Genomic DNA, 14,848 nt, shown 5'->3' on the forward strand with positions numbered 1-14,848 from the left:
TTAATAATTTGTTTGGCCCGAGAACATGGGAGTTTGAACTCCTTGCAAAGTGCATGACTATTTTGATGACAAAATTGATGGTAGGCAACAGCCTTTTGAAAGGTATCTATTATGCTTACTAGAGTGTCAGCTTGCGCATTGCCTTCAGACATAGGACCAGGAAGGCCTGTATGGGAATGCATATGAGTAAGAAACAGAATATGTTCCCTTTTATCTAACAAAGTTTGCAAGGTTAAAAATAGACTGAGTAGAAGAGGGTCAATGGACCCCTTAAGAAGAGCTTGGTCTATATGAAGGAGAGTATATACAGTATAACCAGAGTCACAAACTAGATTTAAGGGCTCTTAAGGCCACTGTTGGAGCCCTAGTGGCTCCTGCGAGCTCGGCCTATTGAGTGGAAATATGACCATAAGAAATACAGTGTTTCTGTTCCTCATTTTCCTGCCAGGTGATGGAGGCTTTCCCTGTTTTCCCTGAGCCATTGATAAAAACAGTCCTTGCTTTGAGGATAGGGGGTCTTACTATTTTTTTTCTTTAAAACGAATATTGATAATTGGGATGTTTTGTAATAATTTGTCTGAGGGTAGGCTAATTTCTATTTTGCCAACAAAATCTGTAAAAGCACATTGAAATTCTAGAGACTGGACAGCTGTTGTAAATAGATTTGGGTAAGTGGGACATGAATGGTGGATGGATCATGGCCAAAAAGTTGTTGAGTTCTCTCACATCCTTTAATAATAAGTTGGCATAGAGCTGTAATATAAGTGGTAATAGTATGTTGAGACTGATGGGAGAGAAATAACCATTCTATCATGCCTAACAGGTAATAGTTGACCAATTAATCCCGTGGGGGTACCTAGAGTAGGAAAGCAGAACAGCCTGATGGGAAATTGGCAATCAGCTTTTGTGAGATGTCTTTTATTAATATGTTGATTGACAAGGTCTAATTCTTGGAGAGCCTGGGGGGACAAAGTTCTAGGGGAATTTAGGTTGGAGTCTCCTTTTACAGTATCGAATAAATGAGTAAGCTGATGGGTGGTAATTCCTAGGCTAGGTCGAATCCAGTTAATAACACCCAAAGGTTGCTGGAGGTTATTAAGGGTTGGGGATTCTAGTGGATTGATTTGGAGTGTTTTAGGCCGAATTGTCTGGTAAAAGAGAATGTGCCCCAGGGATTTCCAAGGCTTGGATTCTTGGACATTTTCAGGGGCTATAATTAAGCCTGCATTAGACACAGCTTCCTTTAAGTAAGTATGTCTTAGCTAGCATCTCAGAAGATGGGGCAGCAACGAGGCAGCAATTAGAATATCATCCATATAATGATATATTATAGAATTAGGGAATCTTTCCCAGACAAGCTGTAAGATTTGGTTGATGAAATGCTGGCAGATAGTTCGGCAATTTAACATGCCTTGAGGCAGAACTTTCTAGTGGAATCTCTGCAATGGTTGAGAGTTGTTAGCATCTGGAACAGAGAAAGCAAATCAATCTCTGTCCTTTTCAGCCAAGAGAATTGTAAAAAGTAGTCTTTTATGTCAATGACTAAAAGTGGCCAATCCTTAGGGAGGCAAGCTGGATTTGGGACTCCAGGTTGAAGAAATCCCATTGGTTGAAGTATCTCATTAATTTTTCTAAGATCACATATAAGCTTCCATTTCCCTGATTTTTTAGGAACTACAAAAATTGGAGTATTCCACGAGCTGCTAGATGGCTCAATGTGTCTTGCCTCTAATTGTTGTTTTACTGATTCACAGGGTTTCTTTTCTAATCTCTTCCCTTTCAGTGGCCACTGATTGACCCACACAGGTGTATCTGAAAGCCATGTGAGGGGTAGAGGAGGTATCTGAACAGTGGGCATTAGCAAAAAGGTGGGAGGGTGATTTTCATTCCCCACTGAGTAGGAAGATCTCATCCCCAAATATTAAGTGGGGCTAGAAGGACATAGGGCTGAATTTGCCCTACCTGTCCATCAGGGCCATAGCACCTGAGGGACCAGACACTTCTGTGTGGTTGAAAAACACCTCCTATACCAGTTATTGATATGTCGGCCTCTGTTAGAGGCCAGTTTGGAGGCCAATATTGGCTAGAAATTACAGAGACACCTGCACCCATATCTAGTAGGCCATGGAAGGTTCTGTCTTTGATTGTTATTCCTTAAAAAGGTTTATTTAATTTAATGGAGGTGCTCCAAAAAATAGATTGATTATTAGTACTACCAAAGCCTCCTTCCCCTCTCTTAATATTTTGAGTATTTGGCACTGTATAGGGAAGAAGAAGAAGTTGGGTTATACGAGTTTGGGCAGGAATGACATGATATCCAAAGGCTCTGATCATAATTTTGATTTCTCCCTGATAATCAGAATCAATTACTCCAGGCTGGACTAAAATCCCTTTAGTAGTAATGCTAGACCTTCCTAAAATCAATCCAACAGTGCCCTCAGGCACTGGTCCCCATTACCCCTGTAGGAGCTATGAGGATTTTATCCTATTCTTTTAAGATAAGTTCTTGGGTAGTGACCAAGTCCAATCCTGCACTCTCCCTTGTGCCAGCACAGAGATCGGTGACTCAGCATGTTCCTGAGCCCAGAGGAGTTGATTGCTGCTGCAGGGATAACTCCTGTTGGGGTTCGGGGCACCAGAGTATGCACCCCTCCACCCATTTTCCTGAGGTGGGAGCAGTTTGCCATTTTTTTCATATTGAGACCTATACTCTCTTGCCTAATATTTACCCTTGCCACTTTGTGGATGGCCTTTACTGGGTGGATTCTTTAGACTATTCTGTTGTCTGTTCCAGCACTCCCATTGGGTATGTCCTGGTCTGCCACAATAAAAGCATTTAATTTCCCCTTTTATGGCAGCCACTAGCAACGTGGCTCGATGTTGTTCCATGCCCATGTTCTGACAAGCTTTGATAAATTGTCTAATATTAGTGGTGGTTAGTTTGAGAGGATTGAGTATACAGCCTTACAATCATTATTTGCATTTTCATAAGCCAATTGTAATAAAAGGGTCTCAGCTGCTTCCTGATTCTCAACCTGTTTTTGAATTATTCCTTGAAGTCTATTGATAAAGTTTAAATAAGCCTCTGTGGCTCCCAGCGGAATATTAACAAAGGAGCATGGCCCCTGGGCTTTAGCCTCTGGGATTATCTCTAGGGCACGGAAAGCAACCTAAGGGCATTGGGAGAAAGCTTGAGGGTCCATTTTCACCTGCTCTAAGGCAGATTCATATTCACCAGTCCTGAGAATCATGTTAAGCTGGACTGGATTTCCGCTACTGTTATTTTCCGCTGCTTGGTGGCAACAGCGTTCCATATATTATGAATGCCATACAGAAAATTGGGCGGGCGTAAGGACAGTTCTAGCTAAGGCAAACCAATCTCAAGGGGCCATCCAATATCCTTCAGTGATGGCTGATAAGAGCCCCGTAGTGTAGGGCAACTGAAGCCCATTGTCTTTAATACTGTTGTTTAAGTCTTTGTGTATCTGAAAAGGCAAAGGCTCAAGCTTGGCCACCTGCACTGTTTAGTGATAATGGAGAAAGCAGACAGAGCTTTCCAGTCTCCTGTTGTCCCGTGTTCTCAGAGACATTGTTGCATGTCTGTGGTGGTCTGGCCAGGGACCGGAGGTGGATCTAATGGAGGAGGAGGGTTGGGGGTAAGGAGTGGAGGTAAATCCTAGAGATAAATCTCAGAGCAACCAGGAGGGCCACCTTTTTCCTTTACTTTCCTTTACTTTCCTTTCCGTTTCCGAAAAACGTCCTGAGATTTAAAAGTGCCACCTATTTCCTTTACTCGTAAAGACAGGCCCCCTGCTGTTTCCGGGCTAGCCTTTTCCTCTCTTTGCAGCAGCAGATTTTTATTATTAGGTTCAGCAACTTTGCCCACCATCGTCCTCTAGGTCCCTTCTTTTTTGTCTAAGCTTTCCTGACCATGAGGGACAAGAGCCCTTCTAACTAAGCTCCAGGTCAACAAATTCTGATGTCCTATTAAGGCCCCATTCTACTGGTACCATTTCAATTTCTGTCCTACTTTTTCCCACACTTTTAAATCTAACGAGCCTTTATCTGGGAACAATAGACAGTAGCTCTTTACTGTCTTTAATAAGTTAGTTAAATTCTGTTTTTCAACCTGACATCCCTGAAGAAGCTGCTGAAGCAGTCGAGAATACATCTCCTGCTCCTCAGAAAGTCCTGAGCCCATATTGGTGGCTGAGATAGCTTTTTATTTTTGGTTTCATCCTCCCTCACCCTCATTCTGCCTAGACAGGTTTGTAAGCCTCCTCTGACTAATTGCTAAGGAATGAGATAAATGTGGAGGGTCACAGAGTGCTGCTTGTGAAATCCCCCTTCCTTTATCTTACACTAATGGGAGGAGACTCCAGGCAAGGCAAGACCTGTTCCAAGGAACAGAGCACCTCCTGGGCCTCCAGAAAGAGGATTCAGTGTATTAAAAGACACATTTACTCCTTGTTTTTCTTCCTGAGCTTTTTATTGTCTGAGAGGGGAGCCAGATCTTTTTCCCTCTTTAAACCATCAATTTAAATTCTTTCTGACTAGAATCCTTATGATGTAACAACATTAGAGATCTCATTCCATTTACCAGAGGTTTAGCAAAACATTTTGAGACTGAGACTGAGCTGTTCCTTTCAACAGAAACAAAAATAAAACCTGAAGCAAAGACAAAATTGAAGCAAACCAGATTTTTAAATTAAATCCTCTAAAAGGAGGGATTCTAGCCTTAGAATCTTATCTCACACCACCTGGTGCTACAATGACCCTGACAAGATTTAAATGGCATGAAGCCCAAATAGCAAATACATTATCTGAAACCAACTGGTACCACAAATACACAAAAGCCCAAACAGCAGAGACACTATCTCACACCAATCAGTACAGTGAATAACTTCTAGAAGCTCAGATAGCACAGCCAAAACATCAGAGGCAGAAGATTCTAGGGTTATACAAAACAATAAATATCAAACCAAGTTTCCCAAAAGACAAGAAAGCAAACAGCCCTGGTTCTGCTTATCTAACGTAAAACGACCACAAGAAATCCCCTTTCCCTTATCTTAGACACATCTGGGAATAACCAAAAAGCCCTTGGTGCCACTGGACCCTTGAAAGGAATCAAATCCCATCTGTCTAGGTGTGCCTGCCTTGTAGCCTCTGTCTCTGTTCAGGTCGCCAGATGTGGGAGGAACTCTGGCCCACAGAATCCTCCCTTCCCCTGCAGATGGTAAATAAATCATCCCAGACACAATCTTGCTGTTCCAGCAGGAAAGGGGGTGGCAATTCCTTCTACTGGAGAATGCCCGGAGCCCTTCTCCCAAATGGCTTTTATTGCCTTGAACTTAAACATCCAATTTATATCACCAGGTCTATACAAAACAAAGCAGAGCAAGCTTCAAAGGATACAGTGTATTTATCAGGCCTGGTTCCCATGGAACCCTCAGAACCCTACCCTCAGTGTTAGAGTTGGGTCATGTCTGCCACCTGCGTTTTCACTTGGTTTTCCAGGGAGACTTACTAGCCCCTTTGAGGGCTGCTCTCGAGGGGATACAGTATTGGAAACCACACAGAGCAGTCCCCAACAATGTGCTTGCTACCTTTAGGGCATGCATCTAAGCTACGAAGACAAAGAAACTTAAAGTGAAAGGTGGGAAATGATTCTCCAAGCAAATGGCATCCACAGAAAAGTAGGTGTGGCCTTTCTTAAAGACAACAAAATAAATTTCAAGATAACAAAGGTAACAAGAAACAAAGATGGACATTTTATCAAGAAGACATGGAACTTCTTAATAGATATTCACCCAATCAGGGAGCACTGAAATATATAAAGCAACACTAATAGAACATAGAGAGAAATTGACAAAAACACAATCATAGTAGGGACCCTAAATAGCTGTCTGTGTTCCTATAGACTAAAAATGAAATTTCAGAACAAAATAAACAATTCCTTTTTCAACTGCTACAAAAAGAATTAAATACTTAGGAATAAACAAAGGGTATTAAAGAGCTGTATATGGAAAATTATAAAACATTATTAAGAGAGATTGAAAAAGAAACAATGAAATGGAAAGATATTCCCTGTTCATGGATTATAAAAATCAGCATAGTTAAAATGGCCATGTTACCCAAAGCTATATACAAATTTAATGCAATCCTCATCAAAATCCCAATGACATTTTTAAAAGAAATAGAATCCCAAAAATCATCAGATATTTATAGAACCACAAAAGACCCCAAATAGTCAAAACAATCTTGAAAAAAGCCAGAGGTATCACACTACCTGACTTTAAATTATACTACAGAGCTATATCAATCAAAACAGCATTGTATTGGCAGAAAAACAGACACACAAACCAATGGAACAGAATTTAGATCCCAGAAATTAAGCCACATGTATATGAATGTCAGGGAGCTTCATCCAGCAGAGTTCTCCTGGCTGCCACAGATGAGAATAAGTCTACCAAGACATGATCTGCTTGGGGAGAAAAGGCTAACCAACTGGAGGAGAGACCTTTCTCCTCTGAGAGAAAGCCTCTTTCTCTCAATGGGCTTTTATTGAGTTTAGCTTGCATAGGGATGCAAACCAAAGAAAGGAGGTATGGTTTACAGATAACATTTCTGGGACCACAGGGGTTCTTTTAAATCAGGGTCTGGCAAACAGGGTGACGCCAATCAGCTGTAAAACCTTGGGAAGCAAACTTATTTTGTGCTTGGACCCTTAACATTTAAATTGAGGACATTCTCAGCAAAGCGGGTTTCACAGGATTTAATACATTCTTTCTTAGGCCTGATCACCCCCACGCCAGGAACGGCCATTTCTGGCATAGGGCTGCACCCCCCTTCAGCATTGTTTCAGGCCCGAATCAGGCAGGGGAAGCAAGGCAGCCAAGAGATTAGGGGACTTTTTATAGATACAACGAGGACTCAGGCTATGATAAAACCAAGGGGTGAGGATCTTTTGTCCTTCCTCCATAATCCCCTAAGTCATTCCCTGATGGCCTCTTCGCAACTGTGCCTGTCTTCATGATTGTTCCTTCCTTGAGGAATGCTACCTGTCATTGACTATCCAGCCATCCTCCAGGGGCCAACCAGGGTGAAGTAAAGGGGGCAGAGGCTGCACCCCTGCTGGTAGGATAAGTTTTGTCTTCCTTAGTGGCTTATGGTCCCAAGGTCCCCTAGCCGTGGGGCCTTTTTTTCTTTTAGCATGGTTACAGCTTCTGAAACCAGGCAAGATGGTTCCCAGCATATGAGCAAGTAATTTTTGATAAAGGAGCCACATACACACAATGGAGAAAAGAATGCCTCTTTAATAAATGGTGCTGGGAATATTGGAAAGCCACATGCAAAAGAATAAGATTAAAAAATGATATTAACTACAGTTAGTCCATAGAAACAAAAATTAATTCAAAACAATAAATTACATGGAAGAAAACATAGGTACTGAACTTATGGACCTTGTTCTTAGAGATATTATGAATTTGACCCCAAAGGCAAGGGAATTAATGGCAAAGTGAATGAATGGGGTTATATCAAACTAAAAAGCTTCTGCATAGAAAAAGAAACTGCCAGCAAACAAAAAGGCAACCAACAAAATGAGAGAAGATATTTGCAAACAACAGCTCTGACAAGGGGTTAATTTTTTAAAATTCACATAACTCAACATCAAACAAAAAGATCAAATTAAAAATATGGGCAAAGAACCTGAGCAGACCCTTCTCTCAAAAAGACATAAAAATAGCCAACAGATATATGAAAAGATGTTCAACTTCACTAGCTATTAGAGAAATGCAAATCAAAACTACAATGAGATACCACCTCATATTGTTAGAATGGCTGTTATCAACAAGACAATAACACATGTTGGAGATGTTCTGGAGAAAAAGAAACCCTCATTCACTGTTCATGGGAATGTAAACTGGTATAGCCACTCTGGAAAACAATATGGAAGCTCTTCAAAAAATTAAGGATAGAATTACCATATAACCCAGCAATCTTTCTTCTGGGTGTCTATCCAAAAAATTTGAAAGGATTTATTCACAAAGAAATATGCACCCCTATGTTCATCGTAGCATTATTCATGGTGGCCAAGATATGGAAACAACCAAATTATCCTTAGATAGGGGACTGGATAAAGAAGATGTGGTGCATGTATACTATGGAATACTACTCAGCCATAAGAAAAGATGAAATACTCCCCTTTGCAACAACATGAATGGACCTTGAGAATATCATGCTAAGAGAAATGCTAGGTGGAAAAAGTCAAGAACCTTAGGATTTCCCTCATGTGTGGAATATAAATCTGAAACTCATAGACACAGACAACAGTATGGTGGTTACCAGAAGGAAGGGAGTAGTAGAGGGATGGTAAAAGTAAAGGGGCACAAATATATGGTGATGGAAGAAGATTTGACTTTGGGTGGTGGGCACACAATGCAATATACAGATCACATATTAAATAAATGTACACTTGATACATATATGATATTATTAACCAATGTCACTACAATAAATTTAATTTTAAAAAGTAGATAGGCATGGATACTAAGGAAAGCCTGTTGTTGCTACATGTGATTATTTAGTAGAATGGACTATGGGGGAAGAAAACAAGTTAAAAAACAAAAAGAGTAATAACCAAAAAAATTTAAAGGATGGGAATGGTATTTTGGAATGCCAATGTGGCTACATGTAAACAGTATAGAACCTGGAGACAATAACTTTGGCTAATTTTGACTCTGCCACTTTCTAGTGTTCTTAGGCAAACCACTTAACTGATTTGTAAAATGAGAATAAGATTACCCCCTTGCTTACCTCAATGGGTTGGTGAGAAAGACACTGTAAAAGTAAAAGTACATAGACAAAAAAAAATTAGAAAGAGGTCTCAGAATTGTTGAAGTAGATGTGATGAGAGTAGAGGAATGGAATAGAACTAGGAGACCCAGTCTAAAAGTGGATAGCAGTGATATGTAAGGTATTTAGTCAAGAGAAAAAAATATTTGAAGAAACAGTCTCTCTTTAGAGAAGTAATTTACTTTCTGGGAAAGCTGATCATTAGGATTGTTGAGGGAATGTATACTGATTTTGTTTATGAATTTTTAAAAAATCCCTTCCGAGGTAAAAAAAAGAAATAAAGGGAATTATAAAGGTTCTGCTGTCTGGACTGCCCTCTGGGGAAAAGGAGATGGCTGGGGCCTTTCTTTAAGAGGGTAAACTATTTAATTAATGAGTATATCTGTGGTAAATAAGGAGAGGGCTTGCTATTTCATTCTCTAAAGCTTCTGGCTTTAATTATTTTTGCACTTAGGTCTCACTTGCCTTTACTCTCTGTATCCTGTGTGTTACAGGGAGTGTTTAAATTCTGCCAGCTAGATATATATCTCACAGATTACCACTTCCTGGACACAATGCTGATCTTCATGCTGTACGGCTGGTCTGCCATTCCCCTCATGTACCTGCTGAGCTTCCTGTTTTCTAAAAGTACTTCTGCCTACATCAAACTTGTGTTGTTCAACTACCTTTCAGGCATTTTCAGTCTCCTCATAGATACCACATTTCAATTTGGTAAGTGTAAAGGCTTCATAAGATGCTTCCTTCCCCAGAAGGCAGTAATAAATAACTGGGAACATTAATACACAATTAAGTCCCAGGTTTTGGGAAAATCCTGAACTTGATGTAAAAGGCAAAAGATTTATACAATCTGAAGAGAAACCAAAGTATGAACTTGATTTAAATCAATAAAAATTACTTTGAGTGTCTGTGATACTACTCCAGATTTGTTAGAGTGAGAATCTTGGAACTGAAATGATGGGACCGAACCCAATATATAGGTCCTTTTACTAGATTCTTCCTTTCCATCTTAACATTCTGTAGCTCTCTCACATGACTTAGAGAATTAGCTTTGCACAAGATTTTGGGAATTTTAGGAGCATTTGTTCCTGTGACTTATTTGTCAGTACCACAGAGAGAATAAATGAAAACAGAAGAGCAGATTTCTTCTTAAAAGGTCAGGCCTCAAAAAGTTAGAATAAATTATATCAAAAATAAGTTTGACCCTAGACACTTAGTATCTTTAAAAGTGTTATCCATTGATATTGTGGCACTTAATAGTGTGGTTACGACAGGGAAGAATGGTGAGGAATCCTGAATTCGTGGGAGAAGCCAACAGTTTTATTCAGAAAAGATTTTATGGGGTGGCTCTTCTTCCCTAAATTAATGAAAAAACAAAAGATCCTGAGCAACCAAACAAGATTTTCCAGAAAGAAGAAAAACTCTGTATGTACCTGATATCCGTACAACAAAGCCAGTTGCCCTTCCTTCACAGCCTGGCTTCTGCAGTATTCTCACATTTGCATCTCCTCCTTTTCCTTCTCTGACATGAGTCTGAACTGAATTCAGCACCTGATCACTTCCTTCCTCCCTGTTGTCAGAGGTTCTCAAACACAGGCTTCATGCCTCATTACCTTAGTCTTTCACCTGTCATAAAAGAGTGTTTCATAGGAACAAGACTTAAGTTTCTGGGTAACAGACAAAAAAAAGTTTTAAGAGATTTGCATTAGCACTCATTCTCAGAGGAATCCTCAAATTATGGAAAGCAAATATCTATATATTTTGCACACTTCATCAAAGAGAAATATTGTGTTATATAGGTAACACTCCCCTGAAAGCATTGATCCCTAACCTAGAATAAAATGATCACTTACGGGACTAGAGAGAAAAAGCTATATACTTGTATAAATACATAAATAAATAGATACAGACAACAGTGTGGTCATAACCAGAGGAAAAGGGAGGTGCGGGGAGGTGGAAGTGGACAGAATGAGGTAAATGGGGATGTAAAGAGACTTTGCTTGGGGCTATGGGTACATGATAGATTGTGCAGATGAGGTTTTGTTGAGTTGTATACACTTGATACCTATGCGGTTTTGTGAACCAGTCACCCCAGTAAACTCAATTTTTAAAAAGAAGAAGAAATTACTGTTTTGGAAAGTTTAAAAAACATTTTTGGGGATGAATATTTCACAAAGAGTCATGAATGGTGAGAGCAAAAAAAGAAGCCAGTAGATTTGGAAATCAGAATGTCAAAGGAGGCTTCCAGTGAAAAGCAGCGGAATACTGCAACTGATACTCTGCCAAAATAATGACGTGAGAAAAAAGTATGGGATTGGCATAGGCCAACAATAAAGTAGAAGTATATGTCCTTGAAGGTAAACAGGAATTAACGGCAGATTTGATGTGAGGTTATTGACAGAATCTGGTGACCTTAATTTTACATTTTTGTAAGATGTGATGAACACAGAGGTCAGAATAAAAAGCATAAAAGCACAAACAACAAAGTTTTAGTAGCTTCCTATATAGAATTGGAGGTTAAAATGGTTATGTCTTTATTATAAAGATGAACAGAATTTTAATAATGCCAAAATAGGACACAGATAGGAAATTTATAATGTTTTAATTTGGCACTGGAATAAGAAATGATAATTTTCTTTGGAATTTGTAACCACAGGCAAGTACCCATATGAGTTAGTTCTGAAGTTATAATACCTATGTAAGCCAAAAAATAAAAAAAGAAACATAACTTGATCATTATTTATTTTAAATAACTTCAGCTGATTTTGTCCCCAGGTGAGTAGTAAAAGTATGCACAATTCCCAAACTTCAAAGTAATCCCACAAGTAACTTATCTAGAAAACTTGAGATCAGGTTAAAATAACAGAGGGTAAAAAAGAAGCAAGGCCTTGGGGGCAAATGCTAGAAAAACTACCAACTGTAAAATCAGAATCAGACATGCAAAATGTAAGATTCAGGGATTTTTAGAATAGAATATAAAATACATATTTTAAAAATATTTAAATAGTAACACAGAGTGTCAGGTATATGAGAAAATTACAGAACATGTAATGAATAATAGAACATATATTATACATATGCATGTAATATAGTTACATGTTACACGTATATTATATATATTATATATATTACACATATGTATATATAGAGAGAGAACAAGTAGATTTGAAAAAGATCCCAAGAATCTTGAAAATTTAAAAGAAATAATAATTTTAATTAAAAAATCAATAGATACGGGTTCTGGCAAAAACAGAGGCATAGGTAGAAATGCTTCATTTCTTCACACAACAAAAAGAGGATAACAACCCATTTAAAAACAAAAAAACAATCAGAACTGCAAAACAATCAAACTGCATTGAATTCCAACAACCAAGGAGTTAAAGAAACATTCATTCAGACTAGTAGTAGGGGCAGAGATGGGCAGCCAGGTGGAGAGAACACACAGGAAGGCAGGGATACAGGTGAAGTGGGGGCTGGCTGACCCAGAAACTAAAGACTCAAAACCTCTGGCTGTAAGATCTGTAGGGGTTCCGAAGGCACTAAAATCTCCCAGTCTCACAGACGAGTCCGTCGGCGAGGCCCATGGGATGCTAGAACATACGCAAAGCCACGCATCTGCAAGTCATCACGTGAAAGGGCAGAATCCACTTGTGGGAAGCAAGAAAAGTGATGAAAGAAGGGCTAGAACTGAGCAAGAGGCATTGTTCCCTCTCTGACCCCTCCCCCACAGACAGCGCTGCAACACAGTAAAGAGGGTTGCCCTGCCCTGGCAAATACCTAAAGCTCAACCATTTACCACATAACAGGTGCATCAAGACAAAGAAACATGGCCCAAATAAAAGAACAGATCAAAACTCCAGAGAAAGAACTAAGCAATAAGTTCAAAACACTGGTAATCAGGATGCTCACAGAATTGATTGAGCTCAGTTGCAAAATGAAGGAAGAGATGAAGGCTACACAAAGTGAAATAAAGGAAAATATACAGAGAACCAACATGAAGGGAATAAAACGGGTATTCAAATCAATAATTTGGAACAAAGGAGTGAGAAGTGGAGATGGTGGGGGTGGGAGGAGTGATGGAAGGGAAATGGAGACAACTGTTTCTGAACAATAATTTTAAAAAGTTAAAAATAAATAAATAAAATAAAAGTACCCCCCCAAAATCAAATGGCACAAAAGGAAGAAATAAACATTTATCTGGAACAGCAAAGAAAAAACAAGTCTTAAAAAAAAATGAGGAGAGCTTTAGGAACCTCTGGGACAACTTCAAACATTCCAGCACCGGAATCATAGGGGTGCCAGGAGAAGAGGAAGACCAAGAAATTGAAAGCTTATTTGAACAAATAATGAAGGAGAACTTCCCCAGTCTGGCAAAGGAAATAGACTTCCAGGAAGTCCAGAAAGCTCAGAGAGTCCCAAAGAAGCTGGATCCAAGGAGGAACACACCGAGAAATTAATAACTAAATTATCCAACATTAAAGATAAAAAGAGAATCTTAAAAGCAGCAAGAAATAAGGACACAGTTACCTACAAAGGAGTTCCCATAAGACTGTCAGCTGATTTCTCAAAAGAAACCTTACAAGCAAGAAAGGGCTGGAAAGAAGTATTCAAAGTCATGAAAGGCAAGGACCTACATCCAAGATTACTCTATCCAGCAAAGCTATCATTTAGAATGGAAGGGCAGATAAAGTGCTTCTCAGATAAGGTCAAGTTCAAGGACTTCATCATCACCAAGCCCTTATTATTATATGAAATGGTAAGGAATTTATCTAACAAAAAGAAGATAAAAAATATGAACAGTAAAAATGACAACCAAGTCACAGTTATTAACAACCACACCTAAAACAAAAACAAAAGCAAACTAAGCAAACAACTAGAACAGGAACAGAACCAGAGAAATGAAGATCACATGGAGGCTTATCAACAGGGGAGTGGGATGGGGAGAGAGGAGGGAAAGGTACAGAGAATAAGTGGCATAAATGGTAAGTAGAAAATGGACAGGGGGAGGGTAAGAATAGTATAGGAAATGTAGAAGCCAAAGAACTTATAAGTATGACCCATGGACATGAACTATTGGTGGGGAATGTGGGAGGGAGGGGGTGAGCAGGATGGAGTGGAGTGAAGGGGGGGAAATGGGACAACTGTAATAACATACTCAATAAATATATTTAAAAATAAAAATAAAAATAACTTAATAGATAGAAGTATCAGAATATTACACACTGTTGAAAAAGTTGAGAGAATTAGTGGTTAAAAGTGAATACAAAAGAAATATACTTAATGTATCCCATGAGATAACAAGAAGGAAGAGATTAAAGAATTGCAAAAAAGCCATGGAGGATACAGTAAGAAGTTCCAATACACTGGTAAAGAAAGAAATAATAAAAGAGGAAGAAGTAGTGTTAGGAAGATAGTGGCTGAGAATTTCCAGAACTGTTGAAAGTCAGAAATATTCAGTTTTAGAAATCCCACTGAATTATTTTTAAAAATTACTTGCCTATACACATCATCATGAAACTTCAGAACACCAATGCTAAAAAGATCTTTGAAGCAACCAGAGGGAAAATTTAAGTAGGCATATAATGTGATGATATTAATTAGCCCAAATGTATCAGTAATAAAATATAAATAGCAATAAAATAGGCTCATTAAATGACAAAGACTGCTATTTTGGATTACCTTCCCTCAATTCTAGCATTATGCTGATGATAGGATACACTGTTAAAAAATGAAGTACAGAAAACACAAGAATGAAAAAATATATTAAACAAATGCTCACAAAATAAAACTGTATTTTGATATCAGAAAAATATATATATTCCTTGAGGTAAAAGAGTATTACTAGAGATAAAGAGGCTCACTACATGATGGCAAATTCAGTTGCACTATAAATTGTAAAAATTACAAAATTTGGACTTCTGGCCAAGATGGAGGTGTAGGTAGACACACTGTTCCTCCTTGCACAACCAAAAGGAGAACAACAAAGTTAGAAACA

At 38.8% G+C, this 14,848-nt stretch overlaps 1 protein-coding gene across 1 annotated transcript in view; it reads left to right on the plus strand.

The window, feature by feature from the left end:
- LOC112304861 (phospholipid-transporting ATPase ABCA3-like) overlaps window positions 1-14,848 on the plus strand; it is a 298,559-nt gene that overhangs the window by 171,475 nt on the left and 112,236 nt on the right. The window contains exon 21 of the mRNA XM_024560544.2: window positions 9,351-9,567. Within this exon, the coding sequence (XP_024416312.2) occupies window positions 9,351-9,567 (217 nt within the window). The remainder of the gene's footprint in view (window positions 1-9,350; window positions 9,568-14,848) is intronic.

The sequence above is a fragment of the Desmodus rotundus genome, chromosome 1 (genome assembly GCF_022682495.2).
Source record: "Desmodus rotundus isolate HL8 chromosome 1, HLdesRot8A.1, whole genome shotgun sequence".
In the NCBI taxonomy this organism is placed as follows: domain Eukaryota; kingdom Metazoa; phylum Chordata; class Mammalia; order Chiroptera; family Phyllostomidae; genus Desmodus; species Desmodus rotundus.